General features: G+C 35.2%; 3 protein-coding genes across 3 annotated transcripts; 2 read left to right on the forward strand and 1 right to left on the reverse strand.

The window, feature by feature from the left end:
- Positions 1-423: 423 nt before the first annotated feature.
- On the forward strand, positions 424-1,994 carry LOC122030096. The gene is made up of 3 exons (XM_042589253.1): positions 424-515; positions 1,312-1,498; positions 1,608-1,994. The coding sequence occupies exons 1-3, from the start codon at positions 487-489 to the stop codon at positions 1,899-1,901; spliced, it is 510 nt and encodes a 169-aa protein (XP_042445187.1). The 5' UTR covers positions 424-486; the 3' UTR covers positions 1,902-1,994.
- A 1,196-nt stretch (positions 1,995-3,190) lies between these two features.
- On the reverse strand, positions 3,191-5,024 carry LOC122028993 (protein FAR-RED IMPAIRED RESPONSE 1-like). The gene is made up of 5 exons (XM_042587960.1): positions 3,846-5,024; positions 3,700-3,763; positions 3,565-3,623; positions 3,320-3,388; positions 3,191-3,223 (listed from the first exon to the last, which is right to left on the reverse strand). The coding sequence occupies exons 1-5, from the start codon at positions 5,022-5,024 to the stop codon at positions 3,191-3,193; spliced, it is 1,404 nt and encodes a 467-aa protein (XP_042443894.1).
- A 15,490-nt stretch (positions 5,025-20,514) lies between these two features.
- Positions 20,515-21,076, forward strand: LOC122028994 (TPD1 protein homolog 1-like). The gene is made up of 2 exons (XM_042587961.1): positions 20,515-20,587; positions 20,721-21,076. The coding sequence occupies exons 1-2, from the start codon at positions 20,515-20,517 to the stop codon at positions 21,074-21,076; spliced, it is 429 nt and encodes a 142-aa protein (XP_042443895.1).
- The last annotated feature ends 437 nt before the right edge of the window (positions 21,077-21,513 follow it).

The raw sequence follows: 21,513 nt of genomic DNA on the forward strand, positions 1-21,513 counted from the left end.
AGCACTGCTTACGTGGAGAAAAAAAACAATAAACAAGAAACGGAGTCAAACAGCCAGCACTAAATCGCACGGACTCAAACAGCAAGCCCTAAATCTAATCGCTGCCTCCCTCCTCCTCCACTGTCGCCGCTCCCATCGCTGCCTCCCTCCTCCTCCACTGTCGCCGCTCCCGTGTCTTCTCCTTTCTCCTCCACCTGCAACGCGACGCGGCTCGGCTTCGCCCCACGGCCGCGGGAATCGCTGCCTCTCCCTTCTCCTCCACTGTCGCTTCTCCTTTCTCCTCCACCTGCGACGCGACGCGGCTCGGCTTCGCCCCACGCCCGCAGGAATCGCTGCCTCTCCCTTCTCCTCCACTGTCGCTTCTCCTTTCTCCTCCACCTGCGACGCGACGCGGCTCGGCTTCGCCCCACGCCCGCGGGAATCGCTGCCTCTCCCTTCTCCTCCACTACAGCTCCTCCACGCCCTAACGCCACACTAACTTGGTCGATGTGGAGAGGATCTCGTTCGGAGGGAAGGTAAGGGTTATTTTCTTCCTTATAGTTCCTTCGGAGGGAAGCTAAGGTACGCTGCGTTATTCATTTGCTATATTGCTGTCGGAGTTACTAATTTTTCGCAGTTCTTTTAAGGCTACTATAGTTCTTCCCTGACCTTTAACAATGTTGCTTGACAATTTATCCAATGAATTGAGTTTGCCTTTGTCTTGCTGGAAGACTATCTCGGTCATTTGCATGAGTCAATTCAAGTTTTTGTGATGATGATATTCCTAGAAAAATTGAGAGATATCCAATGTCTGTATTTCGGATATCCAATGTCTGTATTTCGATCATTGTCTTAGTTCAAATTATAGACTTTTTCATTCAGAATGTTGGAGTAAGCCTATCTTACCTGAATATTGTCGAGCATGGACTGACCAAGATTTCGCAAACTGTCTATTATTTTTTTATCTCTGGCTTCGGGTCTCTTAGTTGCCCCACATTATGTACTAGTTTCATCACAAGTCAACATGTCAAAGCTATCCTTTTCGATATGCTTAGGATTGGAAGAGTGCTGGCATTTCTTCTTATATTGTTGTATTTTTTTCCTATTACATGTTTTGGTCATGATTGATGAGTTGTTCTTCTATAGGATTATTTCTTTCTTTTATACTAGGCACTTGTATCAAAGGAAACTGTGGTCCTATTTCTTTGCATGTGAACACAACACTGGAGTTTGGTTTAGAAACTCAGAGATGCATGTGAATTATTTGTGAGAAATGATTAGAGTATGTATCTTGTTAACTAAGGATAACTATTGATATGAAAAAAATTGTAGGACAAAGGAACAAATATCCATGGAAGCCAGCTCTTCATCAGCAACATCTTTGACTCGAAGATGCATGAATGATGAACAAGGTGAAACTCCCAATATATCATGTTATTGTGGGTTAAGAGCTACCCTCTGGACGTCATGGAAGGAAACTAATCCAGGAAGGCGCTTTTTTTCATGTCCAAGATTTAGAGTAAGTTTTATTTATATATAATTGTTTCAAAATCAAATTTATTTATATATTGAGATCTCTTATATGTTATTTAACTATTGGGTTTTCATTGAGTTTATTCGATATGCAGGATAGGGGATGCGGCTTCTTCTCATGGCATGACCCAGAATTGTCAGAGAGAACTAAGGCAATTATTAATCATTTGAAGATGGATAACAAAAAATTACAAATGGAGATTAGTGAATTGAAGAAAAATAATAGTTTCAAGGGTGCAATTGATTGCAATGATCTCCTGGAGGATGTGAACAACTCTGTTACTATAAAGTTGAGTGATGAAATATGTTCACTGAATAGGAAGTTTAGAGTTGCTATCGTTGTAGTTGTCTTTACTTGGATTGTGATGATTTTGAGATGGTTGATGTAATTTATTATAAGCAAATAACTTTAGATGTAATGAAGGATGTTTCTAAGCTTTTAATGTACCTTATCAGTGTTTTTATAATTTAATGTACCTTCTTAGTTATGTTACAATGGTTTCTTTACAAGCTGCAAAAGAAAAGTGTTGCACATTAAGCATACCCTTGATTCTGCAGTGTTATGGGTTTGTGCGTTTGGTGGTTATTGACATAGTGTCTGTATCGGGAAATTCTTTCGATAGATGAGTTGTATATGTTGATGAAATATAGTTGCTGTCCTTAGTGTCTCTCTCTTGAAGTGTTTTGCATGATATCTTTTATTGGAAAAGATTTCTCATTCTTGACAATTTGTCCTTGATATCAAGATATGATTTCTTTAAATGTCTGATGCATAGGGTGTGCAACGTGGTGGAGCATTGCACATCAATGCCTCCGCTTTGCAATTCAAGTCTTCATTGCTTGTACAAATCGTTTGGGTGCTCAGGGAATGCAATCCGGTGAAGCTCATACTTTGGCTACTCCTTTTGCAAACCAAGTCTTCATTGTGCCAGGGAATGCAATGTGGTGAAGCTCACACTTCGACTCCTCCCTTTGCAAAAGTCTTCATGTTCAAATTATCTGATCTGCAATGAGAGGTTCACAATTCAGTATCTCCCATTGCAACTGGGATTTCATTGTCGTTCCTTAATCAAGGTTTATGATATCTTCAAAATGTGATAATATTTTAACGTTGACAAATATTAGAAAAAAACCTAATTGTCATAGAAGATCAACAAGAAAATTTTATTAAATGAATGGAATGCCCCCTTTTGTGTAAAAGTATGCTGGCTACTCTTGATGTTAAGAGGGTGTACCTCCTTCAATTTGTTAACAATATTATTAAAAAACAAATCGATCTACCATTCTGCAAAATAGAGAAAGCTAAGAAATAAGAATTCTTTTTCTTCTTCAATAGAGATAATAGATGTAGTGCTTACCAATAACCTTGACGTACTGAAAAGTAAAATAAAATAAAAATCCATTATGGATTTAACAGTATCACCCTTGATGATAGGCCAACATTTTAGAATGTCATAAAAATAAGAAGAATTAGAATCACCTAAGGAAATAACCTGTTCACCAGATTTATGCTTCATTTCAAACTCTAAATACACAAAATTTAAAAGTTCAAGTGCATTACAATCTTCTATTACATTCCAGTAGCAGCATTTTAACTATCATGTCTTCATGGAATACTTCATCTCCATGCATTACAATCTTCTATTACATTCCAGTAGCAGCATAATCTGGATAATCATTAATCAAAATTCATCTTTGCACTTTTGCCTTCCTGGAACAAATAGAGAATCATGAGCATCTACCATCAAGCCAAGGAGTGTGAAAAATTCTTTTTAAAATTTGTATCTTTCTAGATAAGAGAAGATACCTTCAACAAATCAGCATGCATTTGTAACAAATCAATAGGCTTCTCAAAAGACCTTGTTCTCTCCATTGTCTGCACATATATCCACACACTTGAATATTTTCTTTCCAAACCAAATGTTACATAGAAAACACAGAATTTTGATACAAAGAATGAGGCTACATGATAGTTACCGATAATAGAAGGGCTACATGATGGTAATATGTCAAACATTAGAAAGTTTACAATGAAAGAAGCAATAATGATACCTGAACAACATCATTAGGAACCAACAGTTCTTTATCCAATCTAAACAATCTCTGACTCTCTATAAGAATAGAATCGTCACTTAGATTTAACAAAAAAAACTGGAAATACAATAAATGAAGAATCTACAATCAAACCTGCAGATTTATCAATTTCTTCAATGTTTGATAAGTCATCTTGCTTTCTATCAATTATAGAACCCTGTAGACAAATGTACTTATACAAATTATCAATATAACATAACATCAAAGTAACAAATTACACCCAAATATACAAACCAAACCTTTTTTCGAGACTTTGCCTTTGCCCTTTTCTCAATTTGTTCAATTTTGGATTGTTTTCTTTTCGTGGGTGGACGTCCACGAGACCTTACTTTCAGTGGGCTGTGAAACTTTTTGCTCTCATTTCTTGATTCCTCATGTATTATGTTGCTATCCTGAACACCATCCAATGAATCACCAATATTGGTATCCATAAACTTTTTTTTTGCTTCTTTTAATATCCCTATTAAAACAAAACATCTCTCATCATTTTTTGACCCAAGTTGTCCCACTTCCTGTAACAATGGTTGAAGATTATTATATCTTCGTCTTTCCTCTGCATGCTGAGAAGAATCATCATAAATATTAGTGATTCCTTGATATCCACGTTTAATGTCTTTGCGCCATCGTTCCAAAATATAATTTTCTGGAACTGTAGTGACTTTTCTTTTTACCAAAACAGAAAGCAAATGTCTACACACAATTCCACGAAACTCAAAGAGACGACACAAACACTTCATCTCACATTGTAACTCACTATATTGTACCCAAAAGGAAATCTCTTTTGGAGTTGTTCCATCTTTTCCATATACAGTTTCCATCACCTCAAAAAACAATGTTGATCCTTCTTCCTTCATAAATGAAGTATTACAAAACATCAAACCTCGTAGTTCATTTTGAAACAACTTAAATATCTTGTTAGTGTAAACACTTTGAAACTGCTTTTCAATTGGATTGCCACCGATAACCGGAATTATTGAATTAAAAGATGCAAAATCAGAATTATCTTCCTTTTCAATCTTGCTTTTCAAAGCATTGTCATATTGTTCAACAAACTGCTTCAAAGTTGTTTTTGAATGAACATAATCATCAAAAAAAGCATTCATACTTTCACTTCTTTGACTTGTCGACATCCCTGCCCAAAATTTATCTTTCACATACACAGGCATCCACTTATGACGAATTTCATATAAAGAATTCAACCAATCATTTTTCTCCAAGTTAAATTCTTTGATAAATTTTTTCCAGTTGCTATCACATTCTGTAGATGTCAAAGAATTATAAACAATATTCTTCAAGTTTCTCTTTATCAACTTATAATCGGCATGACTACTAAACTTAGCTGGAAGTTTTTTCATAATATGCCAAAGACATAACCGATGATGAGAGTCCGGAAATACCTCAAGAATTGCAATTTCCATGGCTTTGCATTGATCCGTAATAATAGCTCGTGGAGCTCTTCCTCTCATGCATGCCAACCATGATTTAAATAACCAAATGAAAGTTTCTGAATCTTCTTTAGATATCAAACCACAACCAAGTAATATAGATTCACCATGATGATTTACTCCAACAAACGGAGCAAATGGCATATCATAACTATTAGTAAGATATGTGGTATCAAATGTAACGACATCAGAAAAAGAATCACATGCAGCCCTACATCTTGCATCAGCCCAAAATATATTTCTTATGCGAGAATCTTCATCTACATCAATTACATAAAAGAAATTTGAATTTCTACATTGCATACGACAAAAGTAATTATTCAAGGCTTCTGCATCACCATTCCCAAGCCTTAATCTCCGAGCTTCAGCCACATAATTTCTACACTTTCTCTCATCAAACGATAAATTTTCATAACCACCAGCTTCAACAACAAATGATTGAAAACTTTTACTCAAAGTTATTCCCGCTTGATCATTCAACTCTAATTTCCTCTTAGTTTGGGAATCTAACACTTTATTGCATCTAAAATGTCTTGACTTCCTTGGACTTAATGCATGATTATGTTCTAGTTGAATACTAGTAATGACACATAATTCATCATTCTGAACTGTAATATTAATCTTTGCTTTGCAATCTGTTTTGCTACAAGCTCTAGGATAAAAGGAATTTTTCACTCTAGGAACGGTCTTACCATTTTTAGAGCATCCGAATGAAAAATACTTTATCTGACCATCATCTCCTTTTTTGGAACCCAACTTTGAAATACCAAAACCAAGACCTTGGGCATATGATTTGTAAAAGCACGGACTTCTTCTTCAGATGAAAAATACATCCCAACTTGTGGAGCATCAAGTGTATTTGAGCTTGACGAATCACCCAACACTTGCACATCACCCTCAATTAATAGTTCTTGCTCCATAACAATTTTATAACCTAAATTCAAACAAAATAGTTATTAGCAAACATAAATAAATAATAGCACAAAGAAATGTTTAAGAACACTATTAAGAAAACTGAAATGAGAACTATGAGTCGGAATTGTGAAGAAACAACAAAGTATCAATCAAGGTTCCGCTTTAAGCAGGATAATAAATCATGAAATTTAACTAAAATACAGGAGAAGATACAATGAATGAATCCACTTCCAATACATTGAAAACTCTTTGCATAGAAAGAAATCTTAAAGGTAATAGATTCTGCTATGTCTATTCATCCATGTTGGTTCATCAAAAATAGACAAGAAAGTTCATGAATTGTTCAATCATCACCATTGTCGAGCAACATTGTTAAAGGTCAGGAAGAGCTATAGTAGCTTTAAAAGAACTACGGAAAATTAGTAACTTCGACAGTGACAGCAATATAAGGGAAGCATATTTGCTTACACAACCTACCTTACGCAGCCGAGCTGCGTCGCATCGCAGGTGGAGGTGCAAGGAGAAGCGACAGTGGAGGAGAAGGGAGAGGCAGCGATTCCTGCGGGCGTGGGGCGAAGCCGAGCCGCGTCGCGTCGCAGGTGGAGGAGAAAGGAGAAGCGACAGTGGAGGAGAAGGGAGAGGCAGCGATTCCCGCGGCCGTGGGGCGAAGCCGAGCCGCGTCGCGTTGCAGGTGGAGGAGAAAGGAGAAGACACGGGAGCGGCGACAGTGGAGGAGGAGGGAGGCAGCGATGGGAGCGGCGACAGTGGAGGAGGAGGGAGGCAGCGATTAGATTTAGGGCTTGCTGTTTGAGTCCGTGCGATTTAGTGCTGGCTGTTTGACTCCGTTTCTTGTTTATTGTTTTTTTTCTCCACGTAAGCAGTGCTGACTCATTCGCTGAGCGTTTCGTGCTTTGCATTCGCTGAGCATATCTCCGTGCTAGCGCTGTTCAGCAACTTCTTTTTTTCTCGTATTTCGTGTTTTGTTGTCAACAAAATGAATTTCTATATGTTTTTGAAATAGCAATTCAACTCTTTTCAAAAATTGATTAAAGAATTCTTTTTTTCTCTTTAGTTTTTTCGGTAAATTAAAAAAAAAATCTTCCATCATAATTTTAATTTTACATACAAATTTCATGTAAAAAAATTTATTTATATTTCTATATGCTATTACCATTACTTAATTATCCTTCATATTGTTTAGGTAAAAAAATCTAAAAATTAATATATTTTCTCTTAAATTAATCACTTTAAATTAGAATCTGAGTATATTTTTTTAAAAAAATTATCCTTCATATTTTGTAAGTATAAAAAAATCTAAAAATGAATATAATTTCTATTAAATTCATTATTTTAAACTAGAATTGAGTATATTTTATATCAAATTGAGCATGACTTTTTTCATGTTTAATATAATTCCTCTTAAATTTAGCATAATTTAAAAAAAATTTAGTATATTTTCCATCCAATTGAGTACTATTTAAAGAAAATCTAATATATTTTCTATCCAATTAAAATATAAAAGGAGTCATTCTCAATTTTATAGAAAATATACTAGATTACAATTTAATGTCACTACAAAAAAACAAGTTTTTAGAGACTAATTTTTGCAATAAATTATTTTCGTCACAATTTTGCAACAAATTTAGTAACGAATATCTAAATCGTTACTAATTAGCAACGAAAATAGCAATGAAATAAAATTGTCGGGAAATAGCAACAAATCAATTTTTGTCGCAAACTTTGTTACAAATCTGCGATGAAATATGAAATTCGTCGGAAATTTTACAAAATTCACAATAAAAAATATTTTCATCGCAAAGTTAGAGTAAATTTTGCAACAAATCTATGGATTCGTTGCCAATTGGCGGCAAATCCAGGTTCATTCCAAATTGGCGACGAATACAAGTTCGTCCCAGATTTGGGACGAATTTAGTTTTGTCGCAAATCTACGACGAATTTCGAAATTTGTCCAAGATTTGCGATGAATTTTCAAATTCATCCCAAAATCCTGATTTTTTAAAAAAATTAGAATAAATGCGTCTAAAATACGGAAGATGGACTTAGAGACCTCAGAATGATACCAAACAAATTCTTATACGTTCGTATCGATCTCCTGATCACATTGATGGCCTCAAATATTTTTATCGGCAAATATATTGAGGTTCATGAATTTTTTAAAATGACTTATCTAATCCTTGTTAAGAAAATTTATAAATATCAGTATATTGGTTGAAAATTATGTTTGTGGCCATTTTGAGATCAGGAGAACGATACGAACTCATAGGAATTTATTTCATGTTATTCCGAACTCTCTAGGGTCATCTTCCAACTTTAGGAAGTATCACTTGAAAAAAAATATTTTGGGACGAATTTTGAAATTCATTCCTATTTGGGACGAATTTGGAAGTTCGTCGCAGATTTGCGACGAATTTCAAGATTCATCCCAAAATTTTAATTTTACAAAATTCAAAATAAATACGTCTAAAATGCGGAAGATGGACCTAGAGAGCTCGGAATCACACGGAAAAGTTTCTATGGGTTCGTATCGATCTCTTGATCTCATTAATCACATCAAATATCTAATAAATTTTTTTAATCGTTATAATAATTAGATCGACTTTATAGATCGTATGACTTAGTGAAAAAAAGTTAGAGTTTTAAAATGTTAAATTGATTTTGATATCCAAATATCACTCACCTAAATATATTGGGTGAAAATAATTTTTGAGGTCATCATTGTGATCAGGAAATTGATACGAACCTGTAGGAACTTGTTTCATGTCATTCTGAGCTCTCTAGGTCCATCTTCCACATTTTACACGCATTTATTCTGATTTCTTAAAAAATCAGGATTTAAGGATGAATTTGGAAATTCGTTGCAAATCTTTGACGAATTTGGAAAGTCATCGCAAATCTACGACGAATTTCAAAATTTGTCCCAGATATGCGACAAATTTCCAAATTCGTCCCAAAATCCTAATTTTTTAAAAAATTAGAATAAATGTGTCTAAAATGAGGAAGATGGACATGGAGATCGCAGAATGACACGAAACAAATTTCTCTGCGTTAGTATCGATCTTCTGATCACATTGATGACCTCAAATATTTTTTTTAGCAATTATATTGATGTTCATGAATTTTTTAAAATGAAATATATAATCCTTGTTAAGAAAATTTATAAATATCAGTATATTGGTTGAAAATTATGTTTGTGGTCATTTTGAGATCAGGAGAACGATACAAACCCATAGGAATTTATTTCATGTGATTCCGAGCTCTCTAGGGTCATCTTCCAACTTTAGGAAGTATAACTTGAAAAAAAAAATATTTTGGGATGAATTTGGAAGTTCGTCGCAGATTTGCGACGAATTTCAAGATTCGTCCCAAAATTTTAGTTTTACAAAAATCAAAATAAATGCGTCTAAAATGCAAAAGATGGACCTAGAGAGCTCGGAATCACACGAAAAAAGTTCCTATGGGTTCGTATCGATTTCTTGATCTCATTAATCACATCAAATATCTAATAATTTTTTTTAATTATTATAATAATTAGATCACTTTATAGATAGTATGACTTAGTGAAAAAAAGTTAGAGTTTTAAAATGTTAAATTGATTTTGATATCCAAATATCACTCACCTAAATATATTGGGTGAAAATAATGTTTGAGGTCATCATTGTGATCAAGAGATCGATACGAACCCGTAGGAACTTGTTTCGTGTCATTCCGAGTTCTAGGTCCATCTTCTACATTTTACACACATTTATTTTGATTTTCATCCCAAAATCCTGATTTTTTGAAAAATCAGAATAAATGCGTCTAAAATGCAGAAAATGGACCTAGAGACCTCGGAATGACATGAGACAAATTCTTATGCATTCGTATCGATCTCCTGATCACATTGATGGCCTCAAATATTTTTTTTCAGCAAATATATTGAGGTTCATGAATTTTTTAAAATAAAATATCTAATCCTTGTTAACAAAATTTATAAACGTCAGTATTATTGGTTGAAAATTATGTTTGTGGCCATTTTGAGATCAGGAGAATGATACGAACCCATAGGAATTTATTTCATGTGATTCCGAGCTCTCTAGGGTATCTTCCAATTTTAGGAAATATAACTTGAAAAAATATTTTGGGTCGAATTTTGAAATTCATCCCTAATTTGGGACGAATTTAGAAGTTCATTGCAGATTTGCGACGAATTTCAAGATTCGTCCCAAATTTTAATTTTATAATAATCAAAATAAATACGTCTAAATTGCGGCAGATGGATCTGTTGGACCTCGTGGTTATTTTGATGTGATTAACCAAATTAGGTTAGGTCCTGTTTGGTTTTGATCTCTGTGTCTAAGTGTGCAGGAGCTTAGGAGCGCAAGAAGTTGAGCGAATGATGCAGCTAGTGAGAAGGACGACACGGGAAGGGAGCCGACGGGCTCGGTGCGTTCGAAGGACGAAAGAGCTGCGGAAGAGTACAATGGTGGATGAGAAAAACGTGCGCTACATTTGAGGGATGAGAAGCCGGGGTGGAAGTCTGCTCAAGGAGAAGGTCAGGAATTGGGTTTGGGTGAGCCGTATTTCGGTTGGCCGTAATCACCCAAGCAATCGGAACTTTGGAAGCTAAAGAGAAGATGAAGAAATGCTAGAAAAGCAGTTAGAGGCACCCTCAACAGTCGTTGGAGGCGCCTCTGCCCTCTCAGCTTGAGGGCGCCCTCAATAGCATTGAGGGTGCCCTCAACAGAATTGAGGGCGCCCTCAATGCCCTTGAGGGCACCCTTAACTGGGTCAAACAGACCGTTTACAAGGGGATAAAGTTTTATTCGCTTATCTCCTTGGAGGTGCCCTCAACCCCTTTGGAGGTGCCCTCAAGACTCGAGATAGGATTTCCAGGAGCTATATAAAGACCCCTAGAGTTAGGAATTAATCATTCAACTCAGTATTCAATTTTCTAGCAACTCTTGAGCTCTCTAAGTGTGTAAAAGGTTTCTCCACCTTTAGAGAAGGAGATTCTTAGTGCGCTATTCAACCGCCTTGGATTAACAACCATCTAGGTTGTAACCAAGTCAAATTGCTGAGTCACTTATTTTCTGTTTCTTTTATTTTATTTGTTATTATTTTATTGTTGCTATTTTAGAGTTGAAAGATTGAGGAGGGTATTTTCGTATTGCAAGCAATTCACCCCTCCCCTCTTGCCGACCCCACTGCACCAACAATTGGTATCAGAGCCAGACCACCTCAAAAGGACTGACCACCGACTGAAGCATCAAGATCAAGATGATGGCCAGTGCAAGTATTCATCCCTCGAAATTCGACGGAGACTTCGCTACATGGAAACTCCGAATGGAGGTATTCTTCAAAACAAAATTTGATATTCTTTTAGTTATGAAATATGGTTTTGCAATCCCTAAAGACAAGGAAGAATACAACTGGATGAAAAAGGAACAAGCTGATTTCGTGGCCAACGGAAAGGCAGAGTTCCATCTGCTCAGTGTTCTGCCACCCCTGGAGGTAAATTGGATCGGAAGCTATGACTCCGCCAAAGACCTCTGGAAAAAATTCCTAGAGCTCCACGAAGGCACCTCAGAAGCGAAGTTAGCAAGGCGCGACATCCTCCAGACTCAGTTTACACATCTCCGGATGAACAATGGCGAGAAGGTAGCGCAACTCCAAGCAAAAATCAAGGAGCTAATAACTTAACTGAACAACCTCGGAGAATTGGTAATAAATAGAGAGGTATGCACTTAACGCCTTCCCAAGAACTCTAGAATTGACGTCCTTAGTAAATGCATACTACATCTCTAAGGACTTTGAGGTAATTACGCTAGAAAATTTATTTTCTACATTTGAACTTCACGCGAATCTTGAATTGCAGAACCTAAACAAATAGAAAAGTCAAATCTCAATGTTGCCCTACAAGCCGAGATGGATGACCTCGACTCTAAAGCATCAATCGACGAAACTAAAGCGGCGCTATTGGTAAGACAGTTAAATAAGTTTATTAAGACTAATAAATTTAGATTGCAGTTGAGAAAGCATCAACGCAACAAAAGGACGGTCCGATGCTACAACTGCAACGAGGAAGGGCACATCAAGGATGACTGCTCACAATTAAAGAAAAGGGACAAGGAGAAGTCTCAAAGATCGACGTCTTCTAAACGCAAGAGTCTGAAGGCTACATGGGATGAATCATCATCCTCTGAATTAGAAGTCAAAGCCTTCTCAGGAGTAGCACTGATGGCCAACCATCATAATGAAGAAGAAACCAGCTCAGAGATGAGCATAGATGAAGGGGGAGAATCATCAGAAGAAAACTACGATGTAGGAGAAGCATCAGAAATAGAGGTAAGTAAAGTACATACTCTAACCCCTAAACAGTCTTTTCATTTTATCAAAGTTCTTACAAAAGACTTAGTAAAATAAGAAAAAGAATTTGCTGATTTAAAATTAATGTTAGATAATTTAAAATCAGAAAATGATAATTTGAAAATGTAAATTGAAAATCTAAAAACTGATGCATGCTTTAAACCAAACAAATTTCAAAAATCAAAGCTTAGAATTTATGGAAAGTTGAATTGGTATATTAGAAAATATCAGGGACAACTTAGAAAAGTTTCCAAAAGTTATGTACCTCCTAAATACTTGATTAATCCAGTAGGAAGAAACCTATACTGGGTTTCAAAATCTTTTCTAACTTAAATTGTTGTAAGTTAGCGCTTCCAGCAAGAAAAATTTAAACAGTTACTTTCTTTATGAGGTTTTGTCTAAGAAAGTGATTGTTGCTCCAATAACCAAGAAGGCCTAGTGCCTCGCCACTGCTTGGAAGCCAAAATATTGAAATAAAATATTTAATTAACTTACTGATAAAACATGAAAATAGAAATTAGATAATGCTTTAACAAGTTAGATTTTTTTGTTAACTTAGAATTTATTTTGAAAAATTCCTATCCCATTTTTGCTGTGATCAAAGGGGAGAGATAGGAATAAGTTTAGGGGGAGTTAATATTTTTTAAAAATTGGTACTTAAAAATTTTTTGGATAGGAGCAAGTTAATATTTTTTTCTTAAAAAATTACAAATTCTATTATTGCAATCTTTATGCTTAAAATGTTAGATTAGTAATTTCTTTAATTTACTACTTGTCTGTTTTTACCCTAACTTGAACTTGGGTTGATGCACATCAAAAAGGGGGAGATTGTTAGACCCCGTAGTTGTTTTGATGTGATCAACCAAGTTAGGTTATGTTCTGTTTGGTTTTGATCCCTGTGTCTAAGTGTGTAGAAGCTTAGAAGCGCAGGAAGTCGAACGGAAGACGCAGCTAGCGAGAAGGACGACATGAGAAGGGAGCCGATGAGCTCGGTGCGTCCGAAGGACGAAAGAGCTGCTGAAGAGTACACCAGTGAACGAGAAGAATGTGCGCGACGTTCGAGGGATGAGAAGCCAGAGCTGAAGTCTGCTCGAGGAGAAGGCCGAAAATTGAATTCGAGTGAGCCCTATTTTGGTTGGCTGTGATCACCCAAGCAATCGGAACTTTGGAAGCTAAAGAGAAGATGAAGAAATGCTGGAAAAGCAGCTGGAGGCGCTCTTAACAGTCGTTGGAGGCGCCTCTGCCCTCTTAGCTTGAGGGCACCCTCAAGGGCATTGAGGGCGCCCTCAACTGGGTCAAACAGAACGTTTGCGAGCGGATAAAGTTTTATCCGCTTATCCCCTTGGAGGCGCCCTCAACCCCTTTGGAGGCACCCTCAAGACTCGAGATAGGATTTCCAGGAGCAATATAAAGGCCCCTGGAGCTAGGAATTAATCATTCAACTCAATATTCAATTTCCTAGCAACTCTTGAGCTCTCTAAGTGTGTAAAAGGCTTCTCCACCTTCAGAGAAGGAGATTCTTAGTGCGATGTTCAACCGCCTTGGATTAACAACCATCTAGGTTGTAACCAAATTAAATTGTTGAGTCTCTTATTTTCTGTTTCTTTTATTTTATTTGTTATTATTTTATTGTTGCTATTTTAGAGTTGAAACATCGAGGAGGGGATTTTCGTATTGCAGGCAATTGACTTCTCCCCTCTTGTCGGCCCCGCTACACCAATAGGATCTAGAGAGCTCGAAATCACATGAAACAAGTTCTGGTATATTTTTATTGCGGTGGTGGTGATTCTTCGTAAATTTATGGTAAGTTTTATGTTACTATTTTTTTTACATGTCATGTTATGTTGCTTTTATATTTTTATTTTACCTTGATACTTTGCATGTTATGCCATGTTTTGTATGTTTTTGACTTGCCTACTACTAATCCATGCAAATTTGGCTATATAGGTTTTGAAACTTTTATATGTCATGAAACATGTATTTTTGATTACATGACCTATATATTTTTTTTACACTTAGTTACAAGTTTCATTTCATGTATATGTATATGTTTCATGCATATAAGGATGAATAATATTTTTTGCTATCTAAATCTTTGATATATTATGATAATGATTTAAGTTTTATTTAATTTGTTATAAATATTAGATACATATATCATTGATATGTTAGATACATTTCTTTTTTAGTTATAAATGTTATTTATTGTTTGTTTATAATTTGATGCAGGAAAAGAAGCACGGAAGAATGAAGCTCCTGAGACATGACGATTTGTATTATTTTTTGTGTGCATTGGATGCCTTGTGATTATATGTTTGGATATAATGATTTGTTGAACTTCTTGTTGTATGGATGTTGTTTATTTGTGTATGAATATGATGTGTTTAGTTTTGGCTGACTTGTTTGAATGTTGGATATAGATGTGTTGGATGTTTAATTAGATGTGTTAATTATGATGTATGTTTGATATGTAAACAGGATAAAAGAAAAAAAATTGGAGAGATGTTGAATTTTTTTTGGGATAACATTTGCGATAAATATGGATTCGTCACAAATTTGCGACAAATATGGATTCATCGTAAATTTGTGACAAATATGGATTTGTCGTAAATTTGCGACGAATCTTGATTTGTCATAAATTTGGGATGAAAATTTGTTTTCGTCGTAAATTTGTGAAGTTTTATGGCAGAGAAAAAAACAATGAATTCATTACAGATCTGTGACAAATTGAGTTCGTTGCAGAATTCGTTGTAGATCTTCAACGAATTCAGATTCGTCGCAAATCTACCACGAATCTAGATTCGTCGCAAATCTGCGACGAATCTAGATTCGTTGCAAATCTGCGACGAATCTAAATTCATTGTAAATTTGTGACAAATTGAATTTGTTGCAGAATTCGTCACAAATCTGCGATGAATTTGAATTTGTTCCAGATCTGCGATGAATCTATGTTTTCGTCGTAGATCTGCGATGAAAATAGGATTTTTTTTGCTTGCATTTATTCGCAATCATGTAACATTTTTTGGGACAAAAATTAATTCATAGCAAATCTGCGACGAAAATATATGTTTGTCGCTGATTTAAGATTATGAAATTTGTGACGAATTAATTTTCATTGTAGATTTGCAATGAAATCGGCGACGAAAAATGAAATTTGTCGCAATATTTGCGACGAATTTCATTTTTTTCGTTGCAAAAATTTGGTAATGGTAGATTAGCGATGAATTATTTTTCGTCGTAGAATTTATCACATTTTTTTTTGCAACGGATTTTTTTTTAATTCATTTCAAAATTCATCCCAAAAATCTTAATCTTTTTGTAGTATGTACTGAATTTAAGAGGAATTATACTTACTGTTAGACTTTTTATATTTAAAAATATCAGGATAATTAGGTAAATTAGTGTTTATTATATTTGACTAGGGAGTGGAAACAAAAATTTTATCAATCGAAACTATACATACAAAATTTTATTTGTGTTGTTTTCATAACTTGCTCAAAAACTCACTCTCGCTCAGTATAGGAATTAGGAAGATTGATGTAAAAAAAATGTTATATCTTTTAAAATATCATTAGGTTAAGACTGATGTTAATGTTAATACATGTCATTATATTTTTCAAAAATATGTCACATACCTATTGTATTAAGTTAATGACCATCCTGAAGTAATTTTTGACCCTAATCTTTAAAGATTGAAGTTTCTCGATCTAAATGGTGGAGGTGTTCCAGTGTCATATCCGAGTCCATCTCAGAAATCTATTTTAAAGTTTGAGCTCCTTCAATGATTAATCTTCTAACTTGTTGAAATTTAGGACTTCAAGACTTCACCTTTTTTTTTCTCTAGCTCTTTACTCTTTCCGGCGATTAGTTCAAAAAAGAGCGGTCTAGCTCTGATACAACTTATTAGGACACTTGGGAGTGAGAGGTGGGGGTGAATAGCTCGCTTCGCTTCTATGAATTTGATTTGCAGCAAAAAACTCGAAGCAAAACTTTCAATCGCCAACACCTTTGATTTTACTTGATATCCATCTCCTTGAAGTAACTAATCAAAGGGGCCCCTCCTCACTTTCAAGAGACACTATGAAAACCTCCTTCTTGAAAGTGAAAAATCCTCGTACAAGGTCAACCACGTGAATACAACAAGAAAACAAGAACACAAATAGAACAATCGAGAATGACCTTTAGGATTTACAATGAGGAACTTTACTTTATTTGGTCTTTTCTTACTTTGGATTGTCTCTTGGTGGATGGAAATGCAATAACACTTTGCTCCAAAATTAACAAGAACCAGTGTCTAGAAATCTTCATGAACTCTCCTTTATATGGCTGTTGTTCGAAGTGATTTTCGTCTAGTAATCCATTAGCTTTACTTACTAATCGATTGTCACGTCATAATTCAACCGTTCAAACCTGTAGAACGACTCTTTTTACCTGATTAATTGATTGGTGAATCATATCAATCGATTCAACAGCTTCTAATCGATTAAGCCAATCAATTCCGAACCTTCTGTTCATAAGAAAAAAGTTGCCTAATCAATTGCCCTATCAATTCCCAAACTTTCTATTCTCTAGCAAAAAAATGCCTCAATCGATTAGCACAATTGGTTGAAGAAGGTTTAATCGATTAACAACCTTTTTGTGTGAGAGACACACTGCTAATTGATTGCTATAATCGATTTGTATTGCCGGAATCAATTGCCTAATCTTTCGTGCTCTGGCAAAAGTTCCTAAATCGATTACTTTGGGGAAATTGATTGCCTTAATCAATTGTCCAACTCTAACTCTTTTAATCCAAGTTTAGGGTTCCTTTGCCCAACATCTGGTCAACTTTGACCTGTAGGGACTTCTTGTTACCTAGCATCCAGTCAACTTGACCTGTAAGACCTTTTTACCAAGTGTCCAGTCAACTTTTGACCCACTTGGACTTTCCGTCTTATGTTAAGTGTTTGGTCCTCCATGACCCACTTGGACTTACAGTCTCGTGCCAAATATTTGGTCCTCCATAACCCACTTAGACTTCCAATCATCAAGTGTGCAGTCCTCTGTAACTCATTTGGACTTTTCCTTGCCAACTTCCGTTGGACTTCCGATCATCAAGTGTCTAGTCAACCTTTGACCTCGTTTGGATTTTCCTCACCAAGTGTCCGATCCTTCTTGAGTTACTTGGACTTTTCTCACCCAGTGTTCAGTCCTTCTTAATCCATTTGAACTTTTCCCTTGTCTAACCCTACTAGGACTTCTACTGCCTAGTTCCCAACTAGGACTTTCACCGCCTAGCACCGCTAGGACTTCCACTACCTAACCTCTAGTTAAGACTTTCTCTCACCTAACTTCCAGTTAGGACTTTCCTCTGCCTAACTTTTAGTTAGGAACTTTACTCTACCTAACCTTCAGTTGGATTTTCCTTTACCTAACCTCGAGTTAACATTTTCCTAGTTAAGTATCTGGTCTTCCCTTAACCTATTTGACTTCTCTCACACATATTGCCAAATATCAAAACTCAAGCTTGGATCAATCCGAGCTTAGTCAAACTGGTTAACTTTGACCAGAGGATGATTGCACCAATAGCCTAGAACCAATCTAGTCGCCCAGAGTTTAATGGATCTACCCATCTTCTGATTATAGATCCCTGCACTACAGTGTTATCACAATAGTATATAAAAATAAGAGTTGTGACATTCATTCAACTATCGAATATCGACTTTAGATTTCTCGTGAAACCATAAGTCGGACTGATGCCTATTATTCCATCAACGAGAACTTGTCCTCACCGTTATTCCTTCCCAGAGAATCTTTCCTCTCAGGAGACTTTACTTGATACTAAACATCCAGTCCTCCTGATCTATTTGAATTTTCTTCTTAGCATACGATCCTCTGACCCCTAGGACTTTCTTCGAAGTTTGGTTTTCCGGACCCATTGACTTGCTAGACGCCCGATTTACTGATCGGTCTAGTGTTTTTTGTATGGTGTCCTCGATCTACCAAGTGTTCTACCTTTACCTAATATTTTGTCGTCTTAACCTATTAAGACTTTCAGCTGCTTAGTATTCGGGCAACTTGACGTACTTAAGACATCCCTAGTTGTGCTCCCTACATAATTAATAAACATTTGTTCGATCACAATGAATCTTAATTTTAAATATTTGTCAATACCAAATTAGATCCGATTATCTAATGCTCTATTTACCAACCAAATCTTTTTTTTTTTACAATCAACATTATCTAAAAAAAAATTAATAATTTAATAATTTTATTAATTGAAAAAATTTTATTATCAGAGTTTGAATAAAAAAAATTTAATTAGCATCTTTTATCTTAAAAAGTAAAAAAAATTAAATTGTATTTGCAAATTTATTTTTTTAAAATATATTAAAATCCCAAATAATTTTTTACCAAATGCCTAAAATTTGATTAAGATAATCTTCTATTATTGAAACTATTAAGACTTTAAATAGGTCCCTCACGGATTAGCTAAAGTAGTTAGTGGATAGTGGTTTACCTATTGAGTATGTGTGATCAAATTTTGGGGTTGACGGGTAAAAATTTCTATACCACAAAAATTTCACATTCTCATCCATCTGGACCCTCAGTTACCGTGTCTCTTGATGGTCCTAACGTGGATTGACGGGGGAGTTGGGGCAAAAGAATTGCGTTTGCACATAGTAAGACTTTAAATATAACTTGATTAATTATAATGTGATTCCCACAATTGATATGTCATGCATGCCAATATTAGAATTCAAGCAAGATTTCTTCATTAGCGGTTTGATTAATAGTAAATTTTCTTGTTTTAGGTTATCACACACAAATGGTTTGTGACTTATAGAAATTATGAACCAATTGTATCTATAAGGAAGGAATCTTTGTTTACGTGGGTGTTTTAGAATACTATCATTTCATTTTAGAATTTTTTTTCTATGAAACTCGTGCTTCCTCTTCTTTTGATTGCATTGATTTCTTAGAGCCCTATAAAAAAACTAATAACCTTCTCTACAACTAAAATTGATATAAAAAAGATTGATAACAATAATGTCATATAAATACTTTAATTATATTCTAATTATTCCCTGTATATTTATTTTCCTTAAATGTCAACTAGAGTTTTAAAATATTTATTTTATTTTTTTAATCTATTACTTTAATTACTATTTTAATAGTAATGGTTTATTAAAACTATTTTCCTGCTAAGATAAATCTCACTTAGTTACCAGGATTCATAAACTCTAATACTTAAGCTTGGAGGTTTAGAGTTCGAATCTTGGGGGACGCAAAAATCCACTGCCAGGGCTGGAAAGTCCTAGTGAGTAACGGCACGACCAAAGGGTCGTCGGTCGACGACATGAGAGGTCGCCAAATGGGCCGATAATGGGCCGACGACATAAGAGTCGCCAGTTGGGCCGCCACAAGGACCGTCCAAGAGGCTAAAAGGGCCATGTCGTTACAAAGGCTACCAACTTATAATTACTATAGCCCTATTATTATATAATTATAATGATTATAATTTTGTAATGTTATAATTGTTGTAATTGTATAGCAATTATAATATACTATTTATTAATATTACAAGTTACTATAATTTATAATTGTATAGCAGTTATAATATAATATTAATTAATATTGAAAATAAAAATGGAAGGAGAGGGATGAGATATTGTTTTAATAATAAAAAAACAGTGTCTTTTGACTATTGCAATTAAAAAATGTATGTTTTGCTATTTACTCTAAAATAAAAGTGTTTTAAAATATATTAAAGAGCGTATGCAATTTTAGACCAAAGAATTCAAACTTAAACAATTTTTCTATATTAAAAATTTAATTGCTCTATTGAAACAGGTAAATTGAATGTAAAATAAGCAAGAAAATTATACGATTGTGCTGTCAGCCTGTCACCAAAGTAAACTAAATAGTTAACATAAATTGATGATCGATCTGTTAGTAATATATCACTTATATTCCTAAGTCTACATATTCTTCTCTGTTTACTATTACGATAAAGCCACCACCTCTTCCCTATATAAATCTCCACAAATGCCATCTGATTCAAATTATTCCTTCCCATTCGTTTATTGGCCGTCCCATTTTGTTTCCCATTCTTGGTCGCGTCATGCTCGGATTGAATTCAAATTCCTTCTTTTCCTTCTTCTCTGACGAATCTCTTTTGCAAAACAAGATTCTAAGGAAAATGAAAGGTGCTTATAGACGGCTTTTCGCGACGGCAATTCCGGCGTTTACGCTCCTGGTCCTGTTCGCCTTTGGTAAGCTAGAACCAATTTCTCTAGCTGTATTATTATTATTATTATTATTATTTTTCTTTTAAATTATAATAACATAAAAATAATATATATTGAGTATAATTTGATCGCTTACTGTTTGTTCTTCTCTGTGTAGTGTTTTTTCTTCCGCAGGTTCATGCTGACTGCAGCATTTGGAGCATTAAAGTGGATCAGATACAGAATGGGTGGCTAAATAATGGGGAGATGCCAATATACAGTGTGGCGGTGAGAAACAACTGTGACATCCCCGGCGGCTGTCGGTTAGGGGACGTCCACTTGACCTGCGCCGATTTCAATCCATCCTTTCTCATCGATCCAGATATCTTCCGCCACCTCAGCTCCCATGACTGCCTCCTCATGAACGGCGCCAACCTTACTCGCTCGGGCGTTGTAGCCTCCTTCGAATATGCCTACCCCAAGCTCTATCCCATAAACGTCTCCAGTGTCACGTGCTTTCCCCAGCATCCTTAAAATTAGATTAAATTCATTATTGATCCAACAGAAAGCAACTTCATATTTTAACGTTATAGCAATAATAAAATTAATCGTCACGTGTTTCTTGATTTATCTGTACGATCGATGAAAAAAATTTTATAGGATCGATTCAATCATCCAAAGATAACCTGAGTTTGTTATTAAATTTTAAAATAATCATAAAAGATGAAACCCCCTCACGTGCTTTCCCAGGATCCCCTCACGTGCTTTCACGTTGTAGCAATACCCCCAACTTCGTATTTTAACGTATTTCGTGTTATTGTTGGAATTTCTATAATGTTTTTGAAATATAAATTCAACTCTTTTCAATAATTGATTAAAAAATTATTTTTTAATTGATATTTTCTTTTGCAACTAGAAATCTATATTTTTCATGCATTTATCCTTCTACCTATGTGTTGCACGAATATATT

The sequence above is a fragment of the Zingiber officinale genome, chromosome 10B (genome assembly GCF_018446385.1).
Source record: "Zingiber officinale cultivar Zhangliang chromosome 10B, Zo_v1.1, whole genome shotgun sequence".
Taxonomy (NCBI): domain Eukaryota; kingdom Viridiplantae; phylum Streptophyta; class Magnoliopsida; order Zingiberales; family Zingiberaceae; genus Zingiber; species Zingiber officinale.

Excerpts from the sequence above, each read along its gene's own strand:
- LOC122030096 (XM_042589253.1), top strand. The coding sequence starts at position 487 with ATGTGGAGAGGATCTCGTTCGGAGGGAAG. Across the intron at positions 516-1,311 it reads GGATCTCGTTCGGAGGGAAG|GACAAAGGAACAAATATCCA; the intron begins GTAAGGGTTATT and ends AAAAAATTGTAG. Across the intron at positions 1,499-1,607 it reads TTTCATGTCCAAGATTTAGA|GATAGGGGATGCGGCTTCTT; the intron begins GTAAGTTTTATT and ends TTCGATATGCAG.
- LOC122028993 (XM_042587960.1), bottom strand. The coding sequence starts at position 5,024 with ATGGAAATTGCAATTCTTGAGGTATTTCCGGACTCTCATCATCGGTTA. Across the intron at positions 3,389-3,564 it reads TTCCTAATGATGTTGTTCAG|ACAATGGAGAGAACAAGGTC; the intron begins GTATCATTATTG and ends ATATATGTGCAG. Across the intron at positions 3,224-3,319 it reads TGCATGCTGATTTGTTGAAG|GAAGGCAAAAGTGCAAAGAT; the intron begins GTATCTTCTCTT and ends TATTTGTTCCAG.
- LOC122028994 (XM_042587961.1), top strand. The coding sequence starts at position 20,515 with ATGAAAGGTGCTTATAGACGGCTTTTCGCGACGGCAATTCCGGCGTTT. Across the intron at positions 20,588-20,720 it reads CCTGGTCCTGTTCGCCTTTG|TGTTTTTTCTTCCGCAGGTT; the intron begins GTAAGCTAGAAC and ends TTCTCTGTGTAG.